The sequence below is a fragment of the Microtus oregoni genome, unplaced genomic scaffold (genome assembly GCF_018167655.1).
Source record: "Microtus oregoni isolate MIOR12 unplaced genomic scaffold, Mior012 000007F_ref0000211, whole genome shotgun sequence".
NCBI classification, from domain to species: domain Eukaryota; kingdom Metazoa; phylum Chordata; class Mammalia; order Rodentia; family Cricetidae; genus Microtus; species Microtus oregoni.
In genome coordinates this window covers 56,045,579-56,073,200 of record NW_024543066.1, presented here as the reverse complement: position 1 = coordinate 56,073,200, position 27,622 = coordinate 56,045,579, and the positions used below count along the sequence as shown (strand labels likewise).

At 44.0% G+C, this 27,622-nt stretch overlaps 2 protein-coding genes across 2 annotated transcripts; one reads left to right on the top strand and one right to left on the bottom strand.

Annotated features, from left to right (window-relative positions):
• Positions 1-17,575: 17,575 nt before the first annotated feature.
• LOC121450378 (late cornified envelope protein 3D-like) lies at positions 17,576-17,878 on the bottom strand. The gene has a single exon (XM_041655193.1). It carries the CDS (start codon positions 17,876-17,878, stop codon positions 17,576-17,578), a length of 303 nt encoding a protein of 100 aa, XP_041511127.1.
• Positions 17,879-25,505: 7,627 nt separating this feature from the next.
• LOC121450377 (late cornified envelope protein 3D-like) lies at positions 25,506-25,826 on the top strand. Its single transcript, XM_041655192.1, has one exon. It carries the CDS (start codon positions 25,506-25,508, stop codon positions 25,824-25,826), a length of 321 nt encoding a protein of 106 aa, XP_041511126.1.
• Positions 25,827-27,622: the final 1,796 nt, after the last annotated feature.

The window sequence follows — 27,622 nt, the reverse complement described above, 5'->3', positions numbered from 1 at the left end:
GCTTCAGATCCTTAGCAGAGTGAGCACTGGTTTTGTCTATTTTGTGATTCTTCAGAAGTCACTGTTTTTCAGTCACTGGTTTCTACCAGATAGATAAAATCTTAAGCTTGCTGGGAACAGCACTTGGAAAGTAACCTTGGTCACACTTGGCCAAGTTTCACATCAACGTCTTCAGAAACTATCAGGAAGGAATCTCCTCATGAAATGCAAGGCATCTTCTCCAGTTATTTCTACCCATCTGTGGAATCTTCTATCCTGAAGAAGGAACTGTCCCACCCTGCACACACAACACATATGTAAACTGCACCACAGGGTTCCTGATGGGAGAGGTGCCCTCTCAGGGAGAATGGGCATCTTGTGATCCAGAGAAGGCAGCAGCAGCTCAGAACCGGATCCACACTGATGGACTGGGAGGAGCTCTTGAATTACTAACACTCGTGGGTGTCAGAAGGTAGGCTTGCAGCCTTTCAGGCTTACCTTCTCGGTACACTCTGCCCAGTTCATATAACTTATAAGTCAGTGGTGACTCTTTCCTTCCAGGTGAGCAGAACTAACTGCCAATTTAAGGTTTTCATATTACCATAATGAGGCTTACTTGATGACACTTATTTGAGTCACATCCATGTAAAACTGGAGGAGAGAGACAGACAATAAATACCATAACTCTTGTTACATGGCTGAACAATCCACCTTAATAAGGTGCACAGTTTTTGGTGGACTTAGGACATTCAAAAGCTGTAATTACCACTAATTTCATAACAATTTTAAATCTTTAAGAAAAAACCATACATATAAAACCTCCACTTCTGATTGCCTTTTGCCCCAAAGGACACAATGGAAATGAAGAAACAAGAGCCTTCTGTTCTGGTCTTTTGTCACTCAGCGTATTTTAAAAACCTCTTTCAGTCATTGTTGTAGGAGGTCGCTTGTTTGTTCCCAGCTGCCCAGACTCAAAATAATCACACAGAAACTATTAATTACAACACTGCTTGGCCTTGTGCATATTTCTAGCTCACTCTTATCTCTTAAATTAACACATTTCTATTATTTTATATTTTATCACAAAGCTCATGGCCTACTGGCTAGGTTCCAGATGGCAGCTTGTGTCTTTCTCCTCTGGCAGCTCCATGGTGTTTTGCAGACTTCACCTTCTTTCTCCCAGCATTCAGTTTAGTTTTCCCCACCTGCTTCTGTTCCGCCCTGTGCAGGTCCAAGACAGTTACTTTATTAACCAATGGTATTTACAGCATACAGAGGGGCATCCCACATCAAATCATTTCTTAAAATTTCTTCCTAAAAGGGGAACTGGAAAGATGGCGCAGTGGTTAAAAGCACTGGCTGCTCTTCCAGAAGACCTGGGTTCTAGTCCCAGCACCCACAGAGTGGCTCACAACTATCTGTAAGTCTGGTTCCACAGTGTATGACACCGACACCCTCATTTGACCTCTGCAGGAACCAGGCATGTAAGTGGTGAACAGACACAGGCAAACACACATGCACATAAAATAAAAGTTCAAAGAAGTTTTTAAACATGGTTTCTAAAAGGGTTGTTTGATGTGGAGATGAAGCTACCTGGGCAAATACTTTTGCCATTTTGTTTTTCGGAGTTGTTCCTGAAGCATGGATAGTCCTTCCACGGCCCAGCAATGAACAAGTGGGCTACAGCTAGCTGTGGTTCTGCAGATGGTAGAGAGCACCACCTTCATTGTCTCCTTTCACCTCTCATTAAAGGCTTCGTTGGTCTTCTTTCTTAGTGTCTTGGCAATGGAGCTTAGGTTGTTGGTGTGAGATTTGCTTCCTTTTCACTACGGTATCACAGTTACATATTTATCTTTGAGTGTTCTTTCAGCTGCTGTCCATAAACTTTGACACAGTGGTTTTTCCCTTATTCTCATAATTTAAAAAAGTGCCTTGTGAGTTTCTTCTCTAATTTATTAGTTATTTAGGAGTATGTTTTTGCTTTATAAATATTTCTTAAATTTCTAGTTTCCATTCTGTATCCCCCTTCTCTTGATACTAAATATAGAACCTAGACCCTAGGGCATGCTAGGCAAATACTCTACCTGTAAGTGACATCTACGGACCAACTTTTACATTTTTTATTTTTCATTTTCAGACAACACACACAATTATCAGTGTTGGTCTTAATTGTGCAGTTTTCATGTCTTAGCTGCCCAAATAGCTGAAACTTCAGACATGTCCCACAGGCAGACTTGTTCTACAGGCAGACGTGCACTACAGGCAGACCCCACAAGTAGACCTTACAGGCTCCACAGGCAGATAGGCACCAGAGGCAGACATGTCCCACAGGCAGACCTCACAAGCAGATGCCACAGGGAGACATGCCCCACAGGGAGACCTGCCCCACAGGGAGACATGCCCCACAGGGAGACCTGCCCCACAGGAGGACATGCCCTACAGGCAGACCCCACAGGCAGACATGTTCCACAGGCCAACATGCACCACAGGCAGACATGTCCCACAGGGAGACCTCACAAGCAGACCCCACAGGCAGACCTGCCCCACAGGCCAACATGCACCACAAGCAGACATGTCCCACAAGCAGACCTCACAAGCAGCCCCCACAGGGAGACATGCCCCACAGGCAGACCTCACAAGCAGACCCCACAGGGAGACATGCCCCACAGGCAGACATGCCCCACAGCAGACATGCCCCACAGGGAGACATGCCCCACAGGCAGACATGCCCCACAGGGAGACATGCCCCACAGGGAGACCTGCCCCACAGGCAGACCTGCCCCACAGGCAGACCTGCCCCACAGGCCAACATGCACCAAAAGCAGACATGTCCCACAAGCAGACCTCACAAGCAGCCCCCACAGGGAGACATGCCCCACAGGCAGACCTCACAAGCAGCCCCCACAGGGAGACCTGCCCCACAGGGAGACATGTCCCACAGGGAGACATGCCCCACAGGGAGACATGCCCCACAGGGAGACCTGCCCCACAGGGAGACCTGCCCCACAGGGTAGACCTGCCCCACAGGGAGACCTGCCCCACAGGGAGACCTGCCCCACAGGGAGACATGCCCCACAGGCAGACCTGCCCCACAGGGAGACCTGCCCCACAGGCAGACCTGCCCCACAGGGAGACCTGCCCCACAGGGAGACCTGCCCCACAGGGAGACAGCAGACCCCACAGGGAGACCTGCCCCACAGGCAGACCTGCCCCACAGGGAGACCTGCCCCACAGGGAGACAGCAGACCCCACAGGGAGACCTGCCCCACAGGCAGACCTGCCCCACAGGGTAGACCTGCCCCACAGGCAGACCTGCCCCACAGGGAGACCTGCCCCACAGGGAGACCTGCCCCACAGGCAGACCTGCCCCACAGGGAGACCTGCCCCACAGGGAGACCTGCCCCACAGGGAGACCTGCCCCACAGGCAGACCTGCCCCACAGGCAGACCTGCCCCACAGGGAGACCTGCCCCACAGGGAGACCTGCCCCACAGGGAGACCTGCCCCACAGGCAGACCTGCCCCACAGGCAGACCTGCCCCACAGGCAGACCTGCCCCACAGGGAGACCTGCCCCACAGGGAGACCTGCCCCACAGGCAGACATGCCCCACAGGCAGACCTGGCCCACAGGGAGACCTGCCCCACAGGCAGACCTGCCCCACAGGGAGACCTGCCCCACAGGGAGACCTGCCCTACAGGGAGACATGCCCCACAGGGAGACCTCACAAGCAGACCCCACAGGGAGACATGCCCCACAGGGAGACCTGCCCCACAGGGAGACCTGCCCCACAGGGAGACCTGCCCCACAGGGAGACATGCCCCACAGGGAGACCTGCCCCACAGGGAGACATGCCCCACAGGGAGACCTGCCCCACAGGGAGACCTGCCCCACAGGCAGACCTGCCCCACAGGCAGACCTGCCCCACAGGGAGACCTGCCCCACAGGGAGACCTGCCCCACAGGCAGACCTGCCCCACAGGCAGACCTGCCCCACAGGGAGACCTGCCCCACAGGGAGACCTGCCCCACAGGCAGACATGCCCCACAGGCAGACCTGCCCCACAGGGAGACCTGCCCCACAGGCAGACCTGCCCCACAGGGAGACCTGCCCCACAGGGAGACCTGCCCTACAGGGAGACATGCCCTACAGGGAGACCTCACAAGCAGACCCCACAGGGAGACATGCCCCACAGGGAGACCTGCCCCACAGGGAGACCTGCCCCACAGGGAGACCTGCCCCACAGGGAGACCTGCCCCACAGGGAGACATGCCCCACAGGGAGACCTGCCCCACAGGCAGACCTGCCCCACAGGGAGACCTGCCCCACAGGGAGACCTGCCCCACAGGGAGACCTGCCCCACAGGCAGACCTGCCCCACAGGGAGACCTGCCCCACAGGGAGACCCGCCCCACCTGTCTTCTTTCTGCTTTTTGGACTCTAGCTTCAGTCTTTCTGAGATGGGAGGACACGCACTGTTGTGATCTTTTCAAAATCTAGTTATACTTTTGTTTCAGAGAAAAATTATTTTTTGCTGCAGAACGTTCCACGTGCACTCTAAAATGTTTGGGATATCTGCAAAATATTGGTCTAATTGGACAAGGGTGTGTTGTTAAAGATTTTGTTTCCTTCTTCTACCTCCTTTGGTTTAACAGTGGACTCGAAACTTTGAAGATGGCATTGAAATATGTAGCTGCAAGTTGTCCATTTCTCTTTTCAGTTTTGTTAATCTTAGGTCAAGAATTTTTGGAGTTTGTTTTGTTATGTTTTATATGCATTTATTTAACTGATTGATGCTTTTATAATTATAAATGCTTTTGTATCTAGTATTTTTACTGATGCCAACATAGTCATTTTAGCTGCCTTGTTTCTATGTATAGTATGTATTTTTATGCTCTTTACTTCCTTTTTGATAGAGGGTGTTCGAGATAGGCTTCCTCTGTGTAGCTCTGGCTATCCTGGAACTAGCTCTGTAGACCAGGCTGGCCTCAAACTCACAGAGATCTGCTTGCCTCTGCCTCCCAAGTACTAGGATTAAAGGCGTGCGCCACCACTGCCTCCACCCCTGCTCTTTTCTTCTTTAAACCTAAGTGTCTTTTATAGACAGTTTACAGTTGGATCATGCTATTTTGTCTGTCATGCCTTCTTATTTAGTAGCTAGCAAATTCATAATCAATCCAATTGCTATAAGACAGAATTTACATCAGTAATTTTTACCAGTGTTCTTGCACTGTTCCTCTAGTCCTATGATTTCCTTGTCAGTTAGTGAGTAATTTCTAGACTACTCTTTCCCTTCTGTATGCTGTTACACAAACCACATCTTTATTCTTTATGAGGTGATCATCATAGCTTTATAATTATTGCTTTATGCAGTTACCTGTAGCTCAAATATTGCAGGTCTCCTAGAAACAGATTGGCTTTGTTTGTATAGCAAAGCTGTACTGCTGGGTGTTGTGTAGGGTTTCTGTGATGACTGAAACATCCTATCTCGTGGGGAAGCTCCAGAAGACTGGAGGTAAAGAGCTCAAAATACTTGAGGAAATTCCGGAAACCGATCAGATTCACTAGCTCCCCCCTCACACCTCCCAGAATAAACAATAAGACTGCTGTGAATCACCACCACCCCCCCCCCCAGACAAAATGCAAAGAAGACTCTCAGACTAGCCAATAGCCTTAAAGAAGCACAAACCAGCTACTTTGCCTAGAAGATCCTCAGACCTTCTAGGTCCACCTGGAAAGGTTGGTCTCTCCAGTCTTGTGAGCAGCCTTCAGTGTGTGCTGTGTGCTCCTGGATCCTAGCTTTGGTGAGTTATAACCCATGCTGGGGTGGACTTTGGTGATACAATATTCTTTGAGTCATTTCTGCTCCTGTAAGTAACCCCTGACCCGTATTCCCGTAAGTAACCCCAATAAAACTCACTGGTTCACCAAGGTAGACTTGGTGGTTGTAGGACCCAGGCCAGCTTGTTACACACCTGCCAAGACAAGCTCTATAGAGACCAACCAGAAAGTAGGCTTGAGTTTACCCTAAGGTAATAACCTGGTTCCAAGAAAGACAACAAATTGAGACCACCCAGGAGCACACCATCCAAAGAAAATTCCTAATGTTACAACTATTGTACATAGGATCACCTGATGTCCCTTGGCCTAGCCTACACCCTCCCCTTTGCACCAGGGCACCGCTAGACAAATGTCAGTCCATCAAGTGTCCTGAACATTAGAAACGCCTCACCCCAACCTCTGCTATTATAAAGACCTATCCCCAGTTGTGCTTGAGACTCGCTGATGGACACACGAGTCTGAGCCCAAACTTGAATAAGAACAAAGGTTCTTTGCTTTTACCTTTGCCACGCCAGCACGGCAACTGTAGTTCTTCTGAGCGAGGAACGTCGGGATTAACACACAACACAACTTCAGGTTCTGCAGACAAGCCTTTATTCCACTTTCTCACACAGTATATATAGCCCTCAGCAGGGGAGGCCGAGCCAGAACAAGAGCCAAAAACAAGAAGCTCATCACTGTAGGGGTAAACATCTTTAGAAACATTGCTGAAAACAACAGATTGTTCTTGTTTTTGCTCTTGTTTTTGGAACAACCAACCACAAGAGTGCAAAACAGATCAAGTGGGGTGCAAAGGCCTGTCCTCTAGGGATCCAACAACATATAGGACCTTATCTTCTTGTTAGTTTTTGGGAGACTCTGTGTATCAGGGTATAACTGTTTTATCTGTACTTTCATCTGTTTTGGGCTTCCTTTCTGGGGTGAGTAGATGTGTGTGTGTGTGTGTGTGTGTGTGTGTGTGTGTGTGTGTGTGTGTTATGTGTATTGTATCTTCCATCTTTCATGTCTTGTCCCACAACATCATGGCTTGATGGAAGGGGGTCACTAGCCCACTAGAGCATGCAACTCTGACAGACCTTGCCCTTCTCCCCCATCTGCTCTGTCTTGCTAAAAACCATTAAATTACATTCCTCTAAAGCTAGTCACCAAGGTCTATGTTGGGAATCTCAGCTCCTATTTCACTCTTCCCATTCCAGACCCTGCCCCTCAGAAAGTCCACCAGGGGCCAACTACTCCCCAAGAGGTGATCACACAAACAGGGAATTTAATATCTGGTTGCCAGACCTGCCACGTGATTCTTCTTCTGTCTTTCCAAGAGTAACATGGGAGTGCTCTTCTTTGCTTTGCTCTGTCTATTAATACTGTAATCTGCAGGCCTGGCCTGTCATCTGGGTACCCTGTCTCTTTAAGGGACAAGCCCCGCCTACTCCCAGTCATCCCCACCCCCAAACATAAGCCAATCTTCTCCCTCCTCTCCAGCCTGCTCTATCTCTGTCCATCCTTCTCCCCTTCCCCTCTTTTCCCCCCTTCCCTCCCCCTCCACTAAATAAACGCTATACCCAAGCTCTTCCTGCATGGCACATTTGTGCTTCTCTCTTGCGGCCTCAGGTCACCTGAGGAGGCCTTGGGCCACTTCTGCCCCTGTGGGACTGGCCTCGGGTCACCCCATATTATAAATAATAGCAATTAAATCTGATATTATTCAGCTTGATTTGGCTTATTGCCTCAGTGGAGGAATCCAATAACTGGGGATCCAAGACTTTTTAGTCACTTATTTGACCATTTCTTCCTCCTGAGGCTGACTGCCAAATCAGAAGCCCCCGTTGGCTCACCTTATTAACATTCCCAATTAAAATTAAATACGCGTTTCCGCCTTTACCATTAAAAACCTCCCTGCCTATGTTTCAGGTCTGTCTCCCCTCCGTCAGAGGCAGTCCATCGTCCCACCAGGACAAATTCACCTTCCTCCTTTCTTTTGTTCCCTTCCCCTTCCTCCAGTCCCCTAGCTCCTCTGCCACCACATCCTAGTCCATTCTAGCCCAAACTTTCCCTTTACACCAGCAAGGCCATTTGCTGCTGTTTGCCTGTCTGAGTCAGAAAGCAGCCATTTTAACTTTCTTCCCCACTTCATACATAAAGGATCTTTTTGTGCAAATAGGTGTTTGGAGGTGGTTTGTGCCTAATCCATGTCCAGAGGGAACTCCTGCTGTGCAGGGGAAATGGGGGAGGGTCCCCTTCTGAAGGCAAAGAACTCTGAGACTCACACCTATGAGACTGAAAATTTAAGGGAGTTTCTTTTTTTAATTTTTTTTTATGATTTATTTATCTTTACTTTATGTGCGCTGGTGTGAAGGTGTCAGATCCCCTGGAACTAGCTGACATGTGGGTGCTGGGAATTGAACCCGGATCCTCTGGAAGAGCAGTCAGTGCTCTTAACTGCTGAGCCATTTCTCCAGCCCAAGGGAGTTTCTTAAAAGGTCAAACTTTTAAAGTCAGGTTGCAGTTATGTGAGGAGAACCTGTGCCCAATTTTTATTATCATTAACCTGACAGTGACTCGTTCACACAGAGGAGGTGCAGCCTCCCTGAGACATCAGCAAAACTGGTCAAGTGTGAGAGGCTTGCCTTGCTTGTTCTCTGTCCCTGACAAAAAACAGACAAGGTGGGTGGCAGCATCTTGTCCATGCTTTTCTTTAAAGGGGAGCCAGTATAGAATAGTAGAATACAGAAATGGGAGAAATTGAGCTGTACACACCAAATTCATATTGTTTATTGTATCTCTCAAAAGTTGCTTGGAATATTTGTGTTCTCCTCCTTTTCAGCATCCGTTAGTAAATCAACACCCAGTTTTGTAGAGTAGGTAATATTTTCTAGGCTTCTTTAGGGAAACACTTTATGTTGGTGAAGGGACTGGTATTATTAGCACAAAACACTCCAAGACCAACCTCTCAGCACAAAGAAGATCTATTTGCCCCAGAGGGACAAAAGGCAGAGAATAAGAGACAAGGACCAAAGATAGAGGGTATGGGAGAAAGGGAAGGGAACAAGGGAGAGGGTAAAATGATATTTGTCCCAGAGGGGCAAAGGACTGCCTCTGGATAGATAGGAGACAGATGGGGTACATAGGAAAACAGCATTTTATAGAGGCATAACAGGGAAGCCCTCTGTTAGAATGAGTTGAAAAATTTGATTGAAAAGTTAATTAAGACCACCACAAGGGGGTTGTTGATTGCTGGACTTCAATACTTTGATAACTGGACCTTGGTGGTCAGCCTCAAGAGGAGGAAGTGACCAGGCAGTGGGAATGGGGGAGAAGGGCAAGGCCTGCCAGAGCCACATTTGCCATGCTCAGACTGGCTAGAGTCCCTTCAGTTGGCATTAGTCGTCAGACTTGTGTTAAAAAAAGATGTGAAAGTATGCAGAAATTAACACCAGAATCAAGTGTGTCTCTAAACCTCCTATCACTCTTCAGACAACCAGTTTTCATGAACTTCTGGGAGGGACTCAGATATAATCTCTTTTCTGTGGCAACCCTCCTTGAGCTGGAAACTTGTTATTTATGAATGTTGGTAGCAGGCAGTGATGCTCAGATTAAACTACCAGGCAGCTAGGAATGTTGGGTACGTAGGGCCAAAAACAAACAACAGCAATAAAAACCTGGTTACCTCTCAATGTCGTATATAAGTACTATTTTATAACTTTCCTCTGAATTTGAGGTTCAAAACAAGAAAGGAAACAACTCACAAGGCTCAGGAAACTCCTGAAATTTACAGGATTCACCAAGATTTACAGGATCAGTAATGATTGCTGGGAAAGAAACTTTACAACCATTGGAGCCTCCTGAAAGTCATGCAAGGAGCTTCAGAGCTCTGACTTTAATGAATCATCACCTGTGCTGGGTGGGCACTGTCTGCTGGAAACTATGGACCTGTAGGCCAAAGATAGATGCTCCAACGGTACAAAAGAACTTTGGGTGACTGTACAGGCAGCAAGATGTCTCTGTCATTTCTAGAATTTTAGAAGTTACTTATTTCTTGTTTGCTTAGGTAATATTATATCCTTCTGAAGTCTTTGATGGAGTTAAAGAATGGATAGTTATAGTTTTCCTTAGTTATGATAAAAGATATAGTAAATATAAATATTGTAACTTTAATTCTTACTTGATAACTGTTTTGCTATTTGTAATTTTACTATGTTAAAATGAAAGCCTTCTTTTTTTGTTTAAACAGAAAAAGGGGAAATGATGTGGGAGTGATTTCTTTCTAATCTGTTGCTTTCATTGGTTAATGAATAAAGAAACTGCCTAGGCCCATTTGATAGGCCAACCCTTAGGTGGGTGGAGTAAATAGAACAGAATGTTGGGAGAAAGAAGCTGAATCAGGCACATTCGCCATGATTCTCCCACTCCAGACAGATGCAGGTTAAGATTTTCCCTGGAGGGCCACCGTGTGGGCTACACAGATTATTAGAAATGGGTTAGATCAATATGTAAGAGTTAGCCATAAAAGGCTGAAACTAATGGGCCAGGCAGTGTTTAAAAGAATACAGTTTCCGTGTAATTATTTTGGGGGTAAAGTAGCCAGGTGGCAGGACGCAGCAGCCCGCCGCTCCTTCAACACATTGTGGTGATACAACTGCCTTTGAGTAATTCATGCTCCTGTTAGTAATTCCTCAGCCATGCTTTTTAGTAAGCCCAGCAGACATTAGTTTGCAAAGCTGAACTTTGGGGAAATTATTACATTGATCTGCCATTGTTGCCTTAATCTGAAATAAAAAGTTTTTTGTTGTTTTAGTTTTTTTTTTAAACAAATCACATGAAGGGGGTGGGAGAAAGAACTAGAGTTGTAAAATGGGATTTCCTGGTTGTGTTTTCCTCTAGTCTACTGATGAAAAGTTCCTCAGTGCTGTCTTTGACCAGTCAGGAGCTGGCTGCCTTCTCTCAAAGCCACTCTTGCCATTCTCTCCTAAAACTCTTACCTCGAGCTCCTCACATGTCTGTAACACCCAGAGATCTGAGAGCTTTTGCCTGGAGCTGACATGAGGACTCCTTAGTGACAGATGCTTGGCACTCTAAGTATCTATATGAAAGATTCCAGAGTCAGAGTTCAGTCCCCTAGACCTTAGCACCAGATCTGTTGTTTCTTGTTCATAGACTCAAGGTCTGGTGGAAGATTTTCCCTAAGAAGCGCCTAGGCTGTCCAAGTACTTGTTTCTTAACCTTGCTGTGGGCTTGTTTCCTCCCTACTCTCCTTTCTTTCCTTTTAAAACTACTTTTTCTACTTTTATTTTCTTTAAGTGCTTTTATGTGTATAAAGTTTTAATTGTATATATATATGTGTGTGTGTATATATATATATATATATATATGTCTATGTACTACATATATGCACTGTTCATAGAGGTCAGAAAATGATGTCAGAGCCCATGGAACTAAAGTTACAGATAATTGTGAGTTACTATGTGTGTACTGGGAATCAAACCTGGATCATACAGAAGAGCAGCCAGTGCCCATAACGGTTGAGCTCTTTTTACGGCCCTAATTTTCTTTAATTATTTAAAAAATAATGACTGCTTTGGCAGCACATATATTAAAATTGGAATAAGTTATCATGGTTCCTGGGCTAGGATGACTCACAGGTTTGTGAAGAGTTCCATTTTTAAAAGAAAAAATCAAACTAATATTGTAGACCAGATGCTGTGATAGACAAATAGCCCATGAGATGGTAAATGCTTCTAACCACAAATGCATATGGCACAGTCCTGGTCGGGTAACTTGCTATGTAACAGGACAAACAGACAGGTGGTTAAGTCAGTGCATTGGTGACAAGCTCACAGGTGAACACCTGAGAAGTCATCAGGCTTAGGTAAGAGTTCACAGGTATCAGTCTTTTATTGCAACTCTTTGTGTTGAGATGATGTCATTTAATGTCACTTGGGAGTGACTGGGATGAGGTGGGCAGCCAGTCAGAACTGACAGTGTTGGGCATGCAGCAGGAACAGTGTGATGAGGTGCTCCACCCTTGCCAAGGGGGCAGCTGGTTCTGGGACACTGAGAATAATGCATGAAACTCAGAAAGCTGGGAGGTCCCAGAGAGCAGATAGCACACATAAAGCTCATATCTCAGAGTAAAATGTTATATATAGTAAAAGCCAGAATAGTATGCTCAGTAAAAATGCTGATTCAGGAATCCAGTATTCCATTCTGATTTCTATAGATGATAACTATCTTAAGGTCCAGGTGTTTGGGAAGAGAAAAGGCTACTCTGTGGTGAGATCACAATAGAGTACAGATGTCAGAATCAAGACCTAAGCTTCATCTACTGAACAATTTGTGAGTCTGTCACTTTGTATATCTCTGAGTTTCAGACATAGGTCACTAAAGGAACTAACTCCCTTTTGTTTGGGATTCCCAGGGTGAGTAAGTTGAAAGGTGAACTATAAATAATTTGAGGTGATTAACAACAAACGTGGCAGTGATTTTGTGTACACCCAACATAGTGCAGCTGATGCAATGTAGTCACACCCATGCATTTAAATTAGCTTTGTCAAATTTTCCTATTAACACTAGAGATATATTTCCTTCTGATGTTAACCAGACACTTGGAACAGGAACCCTAACCCACTCAATAGTTTTCGGTGTCCATTTTCTGGTGGAATGGTTTTGTCCACTGATTCTGGATTTATGGCTCTCTGTCCACACAGCAAGACCATATACACGTGATGAGAGTCCCTGGTCCACTGCTGCGGGCTGTTTGTTTACACTGTGTGAGGATGTGTCATTGTTATTGATTTAATAAAAAGCTAGGCAGGAGAGGTTAGGTGGGAGTTCGGGGCAGAGAAAGGAACTTAGAAGATTAGAATCTAGGGTGTGTGAGACACACCAGTGAGACGTGAAGTAAGTTGCATGTAGAGAGTGAGAGAGAGGTAAAGGACACTGGGTAGAATGTAGATGCATAGAAACAGGTCAATATAAGTGATAAGAGCTAACTGGGAACAGATCTAAGCTAAAGGCCAAGCTCATAATTAATAATAAGTCTTTGTGTCATTATTAGGGGGCTTGTGGCAGACAAAAAGTCCTACTACTGCCTTATCATCTTGAACAGCTTTGGCTCATATTTTGTAGATAACTTGTCAGCACGGCTGGCCCAAGATGGACTGATACCCACAATTTCTTCAGCATTGAGTCATGAGTGTTTGTGGTGATACAACTTCAAGAAGTTGTGTTATCCTGAAAAGTGGGTTTAACCTGGTCCTGGTCAGGGTGTCTCATGACATTCTTCGGAAACCTTTTTTTTTTTATTAAATTATAAATATTTTGAAAACCCTGAGACCTTGGATCATGGAGTGAAAATAATCAGATATTTTTCAATCTTTTTAAATTCAATTAACCTCTAAAGTTCTAGATGTGGTTTCTCCTGTTCCATACCTAAACTGCTATAGATTTCTCCTTCATCCTCAATTGAAATGAGTTCAGGTTCTGAGATGTTCTTCAGTTTTATTCTGAGAGCTCCCGGAAGTTTAGTAGACTGTTCTTTTACAGAAATATGTTTTAGAGTCTGGCAGGTGGCTGAGACAAGTGGAGGGAATGATTGCAACCCAGAGGAATATTAAGTCTTATATTTTAGGTTTCAAATATGGCAAATGAATTATTAAAAAGGGTTTCTTCATATGCTAAAATATTAGTTCCAAATATTAAAATCAAATATAAGAACAAAACTAAATTGGACAGAGACTAAGCAAAATGAAGACTGTTTCTGCAGATGTCTTGAAAAGTCTTTAGGGAGAGTCAAATGCCAACTGGTCAAGAATAGGGACTTACTTAGAAGCTCTGTGTTCTGGGTCCTGGGACAAAGCAGTTTCTCCCCTATGAAATGTGTGGCCTTCCAGAAAAATGATTGTATAGGTTACTTAAAGAATTGAGTGTCCATCTCTTAAAGGCTCCTCACACAATAAGTTCCAGTGAACTATTGGTAAAAACAATTATATAAATTCATAATCTGACCAGTATTTCTCTGTTCCCCCCCCCCCCAAACACACCTCCTGACTGTCTGGTATTAATATTCATCATCGTCCTATTTTCTGAACCCTCAGCTTTGGCTCTCTCCTTGACAGCATACTATGTTTTTAAACTTGGCTTCCTCCCCTGATCTCCCTGTAAGAGTTTTATTGGGTCTGTCCCTCCTATGCCGTCCTTCTATACTTCTTTCCTGAAGTTGAGTATTTTCAGTCGTTGTGTTACTGGTGCCTTGGAATGACTGTTTCCTTGCTGAAGAAGCTAGCTCCTGTTTTGTAGGATGTTGAGGGCTATGCCTAGCTTCTTCCCACAAAATGTCAGCAACATTCATCATAAGCCCAGGACTATTTTAATTACAAAAAAAACTTATTAGCCTACAAAGATTTAGGTTTAATTATGAAACTTTCTAACAAAGTCTGTTTCTGTTTCCTCCTCTCCCATCACCTGTTCCTCCTTTGCCCCTCTGACCTCAGCATTTTCCTTAAGTGTCACCTTTTGTTGCTCCTCTCTGCTCTTTCCTCTTTCATGGCCTTGGTCTAGTGTTGTGTCTGCATCCACCCATATTCCTTTTACTCATACACACAAGCATTAAAAACGTCCTCCCATGAGAGAAAACATGTAGGTGGTGTCTTTCTGAGTCTGGGGACTCTCACTTATGATATTTTGCAGGTCCATTCATTGCCTTAGAGATTTCACAATTTCAGTCTTTACTCGGAAGTAAAATTCCATTGTGTACAGAGGCCAGATTTTTATCATCCATTCTTCCGTCAATGGGCAGCGAGCCTGGGTCCATTTCCTTGCTCTAAACATGGATGTGCAAGTGTCACTGTGGTTGGCTATGAACACCTCTGTGCATGGGTCCAGAGACAGGACTAGTGAGTTATACGGCAGCTCTGGATTTGAGTTTTGCGGAGTTTGCATCTTGATTTGTAGAGTAGCTTTACTCACTTACATTCCCACCCTCACCACTCTTCCCAGGAACTGCCCGATCAGCTCTCATCGACTTTCTTCTTTGTAGCCATTCTGATTAGGTGAAATGGAATCTCACCTAATTTGCATTTCTGTGGTTCTAAACCATTTTTTATTGCCAAAATTGTCTATCAGTGTAGTAATAAGAGCGGCGGGGCTGCGTCCCCAGCACCCCGGCCACCTGGCTAGCTTATACCCCGAAATAATTACATGGACCCTGTATTTTTTTAAACACTGCTTGGCCCATTATATCTAGCCTTTTCTCGGCTAACTTTTGCACCTGGACTAGCCCATTTCCAATCATGTGTGTAGCACCCCAAGGTGTGCTTACTGGGAAGATTCTAGCCTACGTCCATCCTGGGTTGGAGCTGAATCGTGTCTGCCCGGGAGAGAGGAGCATGGCGTCTCTCTGAGCTCACTTCCTCTTCCTCCCAGCATTCTGTTCTGTTTACTCCTCCCACCTATGTTTTAACCTATGAGACCAAGCAGTTTCTTTATTACTTAACCAATGAAATCAACAGATTGATATATGACACTCCCACATCACTTCCCCTTTTTCTGTTTAAACAAGAAAAAGGAAGGCTTTAACTTTAACATAGCAAAATTACATATAACAAAACAGTTATCAAGCAAGAATTACAGTTACAATATTTATATCTATTTTATCTTTTATCATAACAATGGAAAACTATAACTATCTATCTTTTCTTCAACTCCATCAAAGACTCCAGAAGAATACAATATTACCTAAGCAAACAAAAAGTAAGCAACTTTTAAAACTCTAGAAATGGGAGAAACATCTCGCTGCCTGTACAGTCACCCAAAGTTCCTCTGTACCATTGGGGCATCCATCTTTGGCCTACAGGCCCATAGTTTTCAGCAGACATTTCCACAAAGCAGGAAATTTTAAAGGCAGTCACTATCTGCTTGTCCTGGAGAATGTCTTGCAGACTCTTTCATGAATTAGGAACCCCAAAAGACCATCTCACCTTTAGGCAAGTTTAGCAGTCCTCTCTCTGTGGGTTTTCTGTGTCCAGTTTATGTAATAGTCCAGGCAAGAATAGTTTCTTGCCCAAATGGCTATCAAACTCCATAAGGATCCTCTTCGATGCCCATCTTCTTCTTGAAGTAGATTGGTGCTGTCAGGAGCAGAGTGTCTCATTGTCATGAAAAGTCCTAAGTTATTAAAACATTAAATGCCATATTCTGCAGTCTTTGAAAGATATGAAGAATGTCTATCTAACTGAAATGTATCTCTATATATCTAGAAAATCTAACTAACATGACTACAAGATTGACTATTATGATTATCTATTAACAACCTATATACATTACATTTTTAAATGTACTACAAAATCACAATACCTTAATCAACATCAGAAATACATATACATATAATAAAATTGACCTTAAATCTCTATCAATAAAGCAAAATCTATACTAATGCAAATTATTCATATCTATATCATATCCCCCTTTAAATGTAAAAGAACGTTTATAAACCATATTTGGGAACAGGGGCGCAGTTTTTTCTCTCCAAACTGTTTGTGCTGAATGGAGGCGTTGTTAATTAGGTCTTTCATGGTATAACCTGTGTGCTAGTTTCATCTCAGTTGGCAGTTGAGCGAAGCAATTTTCTGAAGATGTTTACAGCAACCCTTCAGGAGGGCATGGTCCATCATACCGTATCAGAATAGAAGAAATGAACAGGGTTTCATCCTCTGTGAAAACAAAATAAGAAACTCCTTTTCAAAGCATCGTGTCCTTAGATCCAAATTTGAAAGTCAAGGCATTTTCAAAATATCTATGTTGGATTAGTTCAGCAGCATTTATAAATAAATATCTTTTAGCAGCTGATGCTCTTTTCTCAGCATTCAAATAATTTAAAGAGAGCATAATAGCATACAGTATCAAGATTCTCTGTGTATTTTCCATCTTTGTGCAGCTTTGTTTTAACCTCTATTTTGTTTATTTTTACTTTTAACTTTTTGGTTTTTGAGACAGGTTCTCTGTATCTTTGACCTGGAATAACTCTGTAGACCAGGCTGTCCTTGAACTCTCAGAGATCCACCTGTCTCTGCCTCCCAGGCATTGGGATTAAAGGTGTACAGCTAGTACACCTTGAACTCACAGAGATCTCTTTGTCCCTGCCTTCTAGGCACTGGGATTAAAGGCGTGTGTTGGAAAGCCACAACATTCATACTTTAAAAAATGGGTTTCTCTATTTGAATACTTATCTAACTACAAATTCATTGTCTCTTAATTAAATGCTAGAAATCAAAGAGAACAGGGGCTCCTCCCAGTAGGCACAGGGTTCCACTGTGAGATAAATATGCACACTGCAGTTCATAGGACACATCATTCCTTGTTAGAGACCTTGGCCTTGTTCTCTTCCTGCCCCAGTGCTTCAACTGAAGTGAGCATTGGCAGACCTGAGAAATCTCTAAACTTTTCTTACAGAGTTATGATCTTTTTCATTTCTGCTCTGGATTTGTGCAGCGTTGGAGCTGAGAGTTACTGAGGAGGAGCATGTACCCGCTACCTGGGGAGGGACAGAGAACAATGACAGTGAGACACCAGTATGTCTTTAAATAGAAGCTTTATTCTTTGTCAGAGTTAGGGATAGACACTGCTACTTCACAGTAAGAGTGGGGATTGAGGGCCCAGGGTATCAGACAGAGAAAAGTCTCCAGGGATGGACTAGACAAGGCTGGCTTTCTGTGGCCTGTGGGAGTCTTGTTTCCTCCAAACTCTCTTGTCTCAGTCCCAGGATCCAGGCTAGCAGCAACCCCCAGAGCTGTGGCCACAGCCTGAGTCCCCAGACTGCTGACCACTGCCGCGGTCACAGGAGCTGCCACGGTCACAGGAACTGGAGCTCCTGTGCCTGCATCTGTGGGATCTGCGCCTGTGGTGGCTCAGGAAGCAGCCTCCCTCAGAGCTGGGGACACTGCAGCCCCCAGAGCTTGTAGCACAGCAGGAGGAGGCTGCAGGCAGACACTGTGCTGTGCTCTTTGGGGGGCACTTAGGGGAGGGGCACTTGGGAGGAGGCTGGCACTGCTTCTGGTTCTGCTGGTAGGACATCTTGGCAAGAGTCAACCTGGTAAGCAAAGAAAACAATCATCAGTAATGTACAACCCAGTGTCTCCTTATCTCTGGAATTGTCTTCTTTCTGGGCCAAGAAATGCAGGAAGGTGGGAAAGCTGATGTGCATGGAATCCATCGGATCATGCCAGCTGCCTCCCACTCTGTTCTCTACCCAGACACTAGAAGCACAGGCCAAGTCTGTGTGTGAATCTGTCATTTTCTGTCTTTGAAGAGTACCCAGCAGATGTACCTGCTAGGGAAAACTAAGCGGGAGTAGAGGTAGTGTAGGAAGCAATGTGAACTACTGAATGGAAGGAGGTGAAGTGTGGGGGTGGATGCTGAGCTCCTGGGTGTGGCCTTTTGTAGGTTGCAGAATTCTTGTCATTCCTCACACCCCACCCCCATGATTCTACCGTTTTGAATAATCACCTGCTACAAACTCATTGTTTTTTAAATTGAATATCAGAAACTGCTTATCTTCCCCACTGCACCTCGTGGCTGGGTTTTTATGGAAGACCTTATCCCTCTTCTCTTTTCCTCTGAAATCATAGTGTTCCCTCCCAACTTCTCATGCCAGAGCCCACCCTTGCTGGACACTCACTCGATGCAGAAGATGCAGGAGAAGTCTGTGTCTGAGGATGCTGTGGCAGAGGAGCCCACGGCCGGGGCTCTTTTATCCTGTGTAGTTGGTGATGTCACCTGGGTATGCCCTTGCTTTCACAACCAGAGGAGGTGTTACCTGAACGCCTGTCCAGCATTTTTTTTGTAACTTCCATAAAGTCCAGCTAAGGATTGAACCAGGAAGAAGGAAGCTTGTCCATAGGCCTCCCTCTGAGGTCTCCTGGAAACTGATCCCTGTTCCTTCTACCCTCCCTTTCTTCTTTCTACTTCCTTTTCTGTTTCCCTCTTTCAGGTCACATGCCTTGGAGTATTGCTTCCCTTGTCATGATTGTGAATAAATTCTTTACCTGCACACACACACAATATCTTCCAAGAACAAATCTTAAGTGATAAAATATTGTAATGTCCAAAGACCCTATGCTGCCCCATAGACATGGGCAGATGTAATTCACTGCTGTCCCCTGAGCTCCAGCAGTGGAGTGCCTGGGAAGTGATGGGGGACTGTGTGGGGCTTTGTTTGGTGACAGTCCTTGAATGACCCCATGGCTTCTAACAGTAGCGTGGACTTACTGAGCACAGAGGGATGGAAGCAAGCTGCTAACTTTTAATAGATAAATAATTGTACCACACAGATGGAGATGTTGTTAGTAAACTCATGTGGGCTGAAATCTGACTGAATTATTGTATTATCATGCTATGCGCATAGAAAAACATAATTTTGGCTTTAGCTAATGGCTTTAATAATTCACATACAGCTTAAATACTTTGGTTATTAAAATATCAAATCATGTATTTGTATTTTCTTACAGAGAAAAGTATTTGTGGCTTTGAACTAACTTGTAAAATGCAGGTGATGAGCAGTATACACAGTTAATTTTATCTTAAAATTAATTCTTTTGTAAATAAAATATATAGTAAAGTATCTCAATATGTATGCCCATTAAACCTATATGATAATTTAGACTATTACATTTTTCTCTCTTTGTTCTGACATTAACTGATGCTAGTGCATTGTTTCCATTCTGGGTCAAGAGATGCAGGAAGGAGGGAAAGCTGATGTGGATGGACCCCATTGGATCATTCCTGGTGCCTTTCTTCTCTACTCAAGCAGGCAGTAGAGGCACAGGATGAGTCTGTGTGCAAATTCAGCTTTTTCTATATTTGGAGAACATGCAGCAGATGAACCTGTTTGGGAAAAGCAATCTGGAGTACAGGTGTTCCTAGTTATTTATGGCCTTTTGTGGACAGGACTTTCAAAGACTCTTAGGAACTTAGCCCCAGATGGACAAAGTGGAGGAGGTAGCAAGGGAAGGAATTTGCCTGCATTGCTTTCTCTTCAGAAAGAAGCTCTTGGTCCCTGGTGCTTAGCTCCGTCTTAGCCTCCTTGCAGCTCACGAGCCATTTCTCTTGCATAGTTGAGAGCCTGTAAGTAGACAGTGGATGGGAAAGGGGCTCAGATGAGTGGTGAAAATACAGATGGTTTCCACGGAGCCTCGGTGTTGTGGACACACCGGAAGAGAAGAGTGGAAAATGATGTCTCTGTCCTCAGCAGCTGTGCTGGGCCGAGTGAGCCTCAGCAAGTGCCCATGAATGTGGTCAGGTTCCTTCTTGGTTTTCCTGAGAGCTCTGAGTCCATAACTCATATCCCAATGTAATTCTTCAGGCGTGCCTTGGTATAGAGCGGTGGGCTCAACCTTACTAATGCTGCGACCCTTCGATACAGTTCCTCATGTTTATGAACCCCAAGCATAAGATTACTTTCATTTCTACTTCATTACTGTAATTTTGCTGCTGTTACGAATCACAATGTAAACATGTTGCTTCCCAAGGGTCTTAGGTGACCCCTCTGAAAAAGTTGTCTGACTCTCAAAAGGGTCATAACCCACAGGTTAAGAACTTCTGGTATAGGTGATTACACAGAGGGCAGAGGTCAACCAAAAAGAGGTGATGTTAACAGCACCTTGGAATGTAGCCTCACCTCATATGTAACTTCAGACAAACCAGATCCACTCCTTCTTAATGACCATCATTGTCTCTTTTCCTTGAATTTCTTCTCACTTGGTCATTAACTTCCAATGCCTGTCTTCAACTATGCATCAACTGTGTGCTTAGCACGGTGACAGAACTGTAAATAGGAGGTCCAGCTTGTCCTTGCTGGTGCACTATTATCACCCAAGGGAAGTGTACCAAATGATGGACTGCAGCTTTGGTGCACATAAAAGAGAAATTATAGGTTCTGTAGGGTAAGAAAGGTCTTAACTTCATTAGGGATTCAGATCTTTGGATAATTGAATAGCTTTTCAATTGGCTTATTGTTCTATAGAAGCAGTTACAAAGACTCCTCTCGGCTTAGAGAGGGTTAATCTTGAGTCATAAGGGCAGCAACAGGAGCAGTTCAATGGCTGGTCAATCACAAGGCTTCTGGGTGACTCAGTGGGGAGAAGAAACTGCTAATTCCTGTGAGCCAGTCAGGCATTGAAGCCATGAGCTGGGGAAAGAGCCTGACCCTGGTGGGCTGTGTCACCAGGGCTGTCTGACTGGCTTCTGTGACCATGTGACACACATTTATGTAGATTCTGAACAATCATGCACAGTCTGTGACTGCTCGAGCTGTTGGTCCTTCTTAGCTACCCTGATTTGGGCAAATACAGTTAATGTGATCTCACCTTGCACATCACGCCACAGATACATCCAGAAGACACTCGTGTTTCTAAAAATATACTTCTGTATAAATGTAGAAAACTTCAGACAGGACATCAGTTCCGTGTGCGAGGTCGCTGAGACAGGGCCTCACAACAAAATAAAGGGAAGCTAAAAACAGGGAATCATTTCCACAGAAACAGAGAAGTGACTTAACAAAAGTCAGTAGCAATCCATCAAAAAAAAGTTTCAACAAATAAATAGCAAAAAGGCACATCTTCCATTTGAGAAAGGCAGAAAAGCCTTATGACTAACAAGCTGCGCAGTGAAAATGAGCCCTTGGTTCCCAGGATGGAGAGCAGTTCAGATGTAGATCTATGATGCTTAGTGCCCAAAGTTAGACCTAGAATACATTCCAAACAAAGATACTAAGTTCAGATGTAGATCTATGATGCTTAGTGCCCAAAGTTAGACCTAGAATACATTCCAAACAAAGATACTAAGTTCAGATGTAGATCTATGATGCTTAGTGCCCAAAGTTAGACCTAGAATACATTCCAAACAAAGATACTAAGTTCAGATGTAGATCTATGATGCTTAGTGCCCAAAGTTAGACCTAGAATACATTCCAAACAAAGATACTAAGTTCAGATGTAGATCTATGATGCTTAGTGCCCAAAGTTAGACCTAGAATACATTCCAAACAAAGATACTAAGGTAGTTTACTGGAGGAGGGATGTGTTAGCATGGATGGGAGAATGTGCCACAAGACCCCACCCCTAGATGGAGAGCTACAGGCAATCAATGGCTGCTGAGGGAGGTAAAATCAGATGTTTTGTTTTGTCTTTTGTGTGTTTTTCCATTTTCCTTTTTCTCCCTAAGGGCTGAGACCCAATCCTAATCAGTCATATCTAAACAAACGAGAATCTAGGCAATAAGAGGTGAGCTTAGTAAATTGTGTGTGTGTATGGGGGTGGCGGTGGTACGTGAATATATGAACATGATGGGGTCATGAATTTGAGAGAGGATAGTCATGGTCACGGGACAAGGGAGGAACTGGAAGAGAGTGTGGAAAGGATTCAAATGAAGCAAACACACTGATCTCATGTGGAAATCTTCAAACAAAATAAAATAACACAAAATTTTTAAAAAGGTGCTGAAGCAATTGGGCGTCTTTATGTTAAGCAAAACATATTTAGTACTGTATGTTTATACATTTATACACATATTTCATATATGTATATATATGAAAGGCATGGATAATAGATCAATGTATAAAACAAAAACACTTCTAAAATATAATAAAGGACATAATTCTGTGACTTTAGTTATGTAATTCTTAATGGTAATTTTTCATATATGACAAAAAAGTCATAGTTCAAAAGCAAAATACTGAACTTCACAATTAAAACTACTGAGGTAGTGGTACGTGATTCAACATGCCTGTAGTGGTATATTACTAATTTCAGTACTCTTGAGACTGAAGCAGAAAGATCTTGTGTTTGAGGCCACCTTAGGTTACAATGAAAAGAGAGCAAAGAACAAACTAAATAATTAAAACTTCTGCTTTGCAAGTGACTGTTGGAGAATACATAATTAAAACTCACAGGTTCAAAAACTTGCAAAGCACAAATCTGACTGAAGGCTTGAGTCTAGAATATTCTAAAAGCAGCAAAACACATTAATAACAAAGCAATCTGATTAAAATGGGAAATATTGAAAGAGAATGATATTTCAACAAAGATGATCCATGGATGACAAATCAGCTCGGGGCCTTACTCATTAGGGAAATGCAATCAGGAGCGAAATGACAGATGAACTGCACAGGTCACCAGCTAAACTAAAGCTCTTACCTGACAGTGTGGAATCCTGCTGAGGCTGGGGAGTGGCTAGCTTCAGCCACTGCTGGCAGGAAGATAAAATTTTACTGCCATAATGGATGCTTCTTTTAAAGTGTCCTTACCAAATTAAACATATGCTCGCTGTTTCTAAAATTTAGTATTTATTCAAGGAAAACAAAAGTCATAGTCATAGGAAATCTCAGTGCTGATATGTGTAGTGCTTAATTGTTTCAAACTCAAAGCCTATTGAATGATATTCAACTTGTGAATGGATTAAGGAACAACATGGTGTGTGTATGTATATAGGTATATATATGTGTGTACATACATAGACATATATGCATATATACATATACACAATGAAATGCTATTTAACAATGAAGAAGGAAACTATCTATTTATAAAACAACAGGAATGAAACTAAGCACAAGAAACAACACTTTAAGTGCTACTCTCTTCTTCCCCACACCCCTGCTACAGACACATGCGCAGGAACACACACACACACACACACACACACACACAGAGCAAATGAGTTAATATAGAAACAAAATGCCTGTGTCCAGCCAAAGAAACAGGAAGAGTCAAGACAACTGATAGGGTGGGAAATATATGTGAATGATACACCCTCTGAAGAGTCAATATGCTAGAATATTAAGAATGTAAAAATCTCAGCTGGGCGATGGTGGTGCACACCTTTAATCCCAGAACTCGGGACGCAGAGGTAGATTTCAAGGTCAGCCTGCTCCACAAGAGCTAGTTCCAGGACAGAAAGAATTGTCTCAAAGAAAAAACAAAAACAAAAAACAAGAAACAAAACAAAATAAAACAAAACAAAAGAATGCAAAGATCTCAATAGCAAAGAATAAAAGCGAACTAGGCTTTAAAATGGAGGTTTTATCCCTAATTACCAAAGAAATGCAAATTAAAGGCACAATAAGACCTAAGCTCACACTTGTTAGAATGGCTATTACTAAAGATGCAAGAGAAAACAAACATTGCCTATAATTTGGGGTGGGAGAAGAATACTATTGGAAGTGTAAAGTGTCTCAGCCTTTATAAAAGATAGTATAAAGGTTCTGAAAAACTTAAAAATTAGCTTCTGTGTGATCCTCAATATCACCAGGTGTGTGTATATCCAAAGGGAAGAGATGTTCATACACTGAAAAGATATATACACCCTATGTTTGTTGCAGCACCATTTGTAAGAGCCATAATAAAGAATCTGCTTAAATGTATATCTGTGGATGAATGCTTGTAGAAAATGGGGCATATGTAAGCCTTAAAAAGTAGGTAAATCCTGTTATTCTGTGACACCATGAATGAATGATCCAGGAAGATATTATATTAAGTGAAATAAATCATGGACAGAAAGGTCAGTTTTTCATGATGTCATTTGCATTTGGATTCTAGAATGAATTGCACTTGCGGACACAGAATGTAGGATGGGGGTTGCCAGATACTTGGAGTGCGATGAGGAGACTGAGAAGACCTTCCTTCTTAAATAACAAAAGTTGTGAGTCTTGTCACTTCTAGAGTGCTAGGTCCCCCCTCTGTAACTGGTTCCAGGTGTCTTTCTGTGCCCTTGTTGTACACATGACATCCCTATGGGACAGTCCTTTCTCTGCTGCCACTCTCAGAAGATGCCTGAAGGTCCCTTCATATCAAACTTTGGTCTGCAGTGCAACGTGGGCTTGACTTATAAAGGCCAGGGCTTTACGCTTGAACTCTTTGCAGGTGCATCCAGGTTAGCACTGGTCTTATCTGATCAAACGCATCTAATGTCTGAGTGAAGGGTGTGCAGTATACATCTTCACGTTAACACTGTTGAGTGACAAAACAGGGTTAGGCTTGTGAATGAATGGGCAAAGCTGAGAATGTCCGGGGAAGAACAAAAGGAAGTGATTTTGCAGTCACAAGTCCCTCCTGGTTCCACCTTATGAGTTCTTTAGGCACGTGCACAGGAAAGCCCTGGAGGCCATCACTGGGAAGTGGCTAGCACTGTCACCTCCTCCATTGTGAAAACAGCAGCATGCTTGGGTGATGCTTCACAAGCTCTACACAGAATAAAAAGGCTTCTGCTCCGGACTCCTCATCCACAGCCTGCTCAGAATCTCTCCACTCTCTGTTGCATCTGGTACGTGACCATGTGGGACCATTTCATCATGTGGGAGTGTGTGGGACAGACAAGCAAGATCTAAACCAGAACCTTAGGAAGAGGCCCACAATGGGTAGTGGTGGGCTGGGGGGAGGTAATGGCGAGGGAGGAAGGAGTCTTGGTGTTGGTCAGGGAGCTTTTGTTCCGAGTGTATTGTTAGAGATGCATGCTGGTCTCTCTGACAGTCATGGTCTGTACAGTTGGATGTGTGCCTCCATGTTCCTCTTTACTTCATAGAAATCTTGGTTTTTGAAGCCAATAGGTCATGGGAGGCCTGTGTGTGACAGACTAGGTCAATTGATGCTCACCGGAAGCCTCTTTACAATGTTTCTATTATACTTTTCTAGGTCAAATTCCTTCCGAGATGTCCTGCCAGCAGAACCAGAAGCAGTGCCAGCCTCCTCCCAAGTGCTCCTCCCCCAAGTGCCCCCCTAAGAGCACAGCACAGTGTCTGCCTGCAGCCTCCTCCTGCTGTGCTACAAGCTCTGGGGGCTGCAGTGTCCCCAGCTCTGATGGAGGCTGCTTCCTGAGCCACCACAGGCGCAGGTCCCACAGATGCAGGCACAGGAGCTCCAGTTCCTGTGGCCGTGGCAGTTCCTGTGACCGTGGCAGTTCCTGTGACCGTGGCAGTGGTCAGCAGTCTGGGGGCTCAGGCTGTGGCCACAGCTCTGGGGGTTGCTGCTGACCTGGATCCTGAGACTGAGACAAGAGAGTTTGGAGGAAACCAAGAGTACCGAGCAGTAGCCCCATCTTGGCTCATTCTTTCTCAGTCATCCTAATTTCTCTTGGGCTAAGTGTTCTTGGCCTCTTCTTGTAGCTTTCCCAAAAAGCCTGGTTACCTTGCAATTCTTGCCATCACCTGTATCTGGCCATGTAGGCAAATAAAACTTTTTAACAATACTTGAATGTTACCTTTCCCTTGATTTATTCCACCAAAGGCTGCTCACTAGGTGTTTCCTTTCTTTAGCTTCAGAATGAAGAAATCATGCCTTGGATTCTTCTTCATACTGAGGGATTATGTGGGAACTTCCAGGATAGGGAGTGGACAATGGTGTATACTTTGTCACTTGTATTTTAAATACACGTTGATTGGCCAGTAGCCAGGCAGGAACTATAGGTGGGGTGACTAGAATTCTGGGAAGAGGGAAGTTGCAGTCTGCAGTCGTCACCCAGACACAGAGGAAGCAAGATGTGACTGCCTCGCTAAAAAAGGTACCAAGCCATGTGGCTAACACAGACAAGAATTATGGGCTAATATAAGTTATAAGAGTTAATAAGATGCCTGAGCCAGATTGATGATTATATTAAATATCAACATAGAACCTTTGTCCGGCAACAGATGGAAACAGAGGCAGAGTTCCACATCAGAGCACTGGACTGAGCTCCCAAGTTCCAATTGAAGAGTAGAAGAAAGGATAATATGAGCAAAGAGGTCAAGACCATGAAGGGGTTCATCCACTGAAACAGTTTACCTGACAGGAACTCACCAGCTACAGTGGAACTGTGAAGGAACAAGCATAGGACCAAGCTAGTCACTCTGAATGTGGTTGACAGCTGTATGGCTGGGGCAGACTGAGGGTCAGTGGCACTGGGATTTGTCTCTGCTGCATGTACTGGCTTTTTGGGATCCTATTCTCTTTGGATATATACCTTGCTCAGCCCAGATGTAGTGGGCAGGGCCTTAGGATTGGAGGGGGATGTAGTAGGAGGATGCATGGAGGGAATGGGAAGAGAGTAGGGAGTCGGAATTTGGGTTGGTATTTTTTAAAAATAAATAAATAAGTAAGCCTGAGTTAATAGGCCAATCAGTTTATAATTAATATAGACCTCTATGTTTTGGAACTTAATGATTGCGGGAACCGAGCAGGACAGAAACCCCTGTCAACAGAAGGGGAGAAGTGTTAGAGGGTTTCCAAAGAACCTCGTGGGGAAAGGGCTGGCTTTTCGTCTGTAGCTTGAGGCTCGGCACTATTTGAACTAATTTTAGAAAGGTGCCCAGACCTTGCCTACAGTCACAGTTGGAATTGTTGTGTATAATTTGAGACTGGGCATGGAGGCTCTAGGCTAAGGATAAAATCCATGTCAAGTGTTGGGAATTTAAGTCAGATAAAATACCTTGAATAGCTTTGCTTTTTCATTTTCTCTAAAAGCCAGCTGGAAATTTACGTATTAATATCCTTGCACACATACCTTTTTTATGTAAGAGAAGGAACCACACCCAATGGTAGTCTATGCCTGAGACAGAGTGTTCTGAGAGAGTAGCCACAGACATGGGACTTCCGTCTGAGCAGGATGGAAGATCTACATGATAGGCTTCATGACCTCAAGATGCTCTTCTGGAATACTCTACAGAGTCAGAATTAAAACACATCGCAGACAAAAGGGAGAGAATGGAAAAACTCTATTTGAGAACATATGGCCTCACATTTGGTTCTATTGAACACCTAGAACCATAAACACTCGCGAATCTGTTGGTTCACC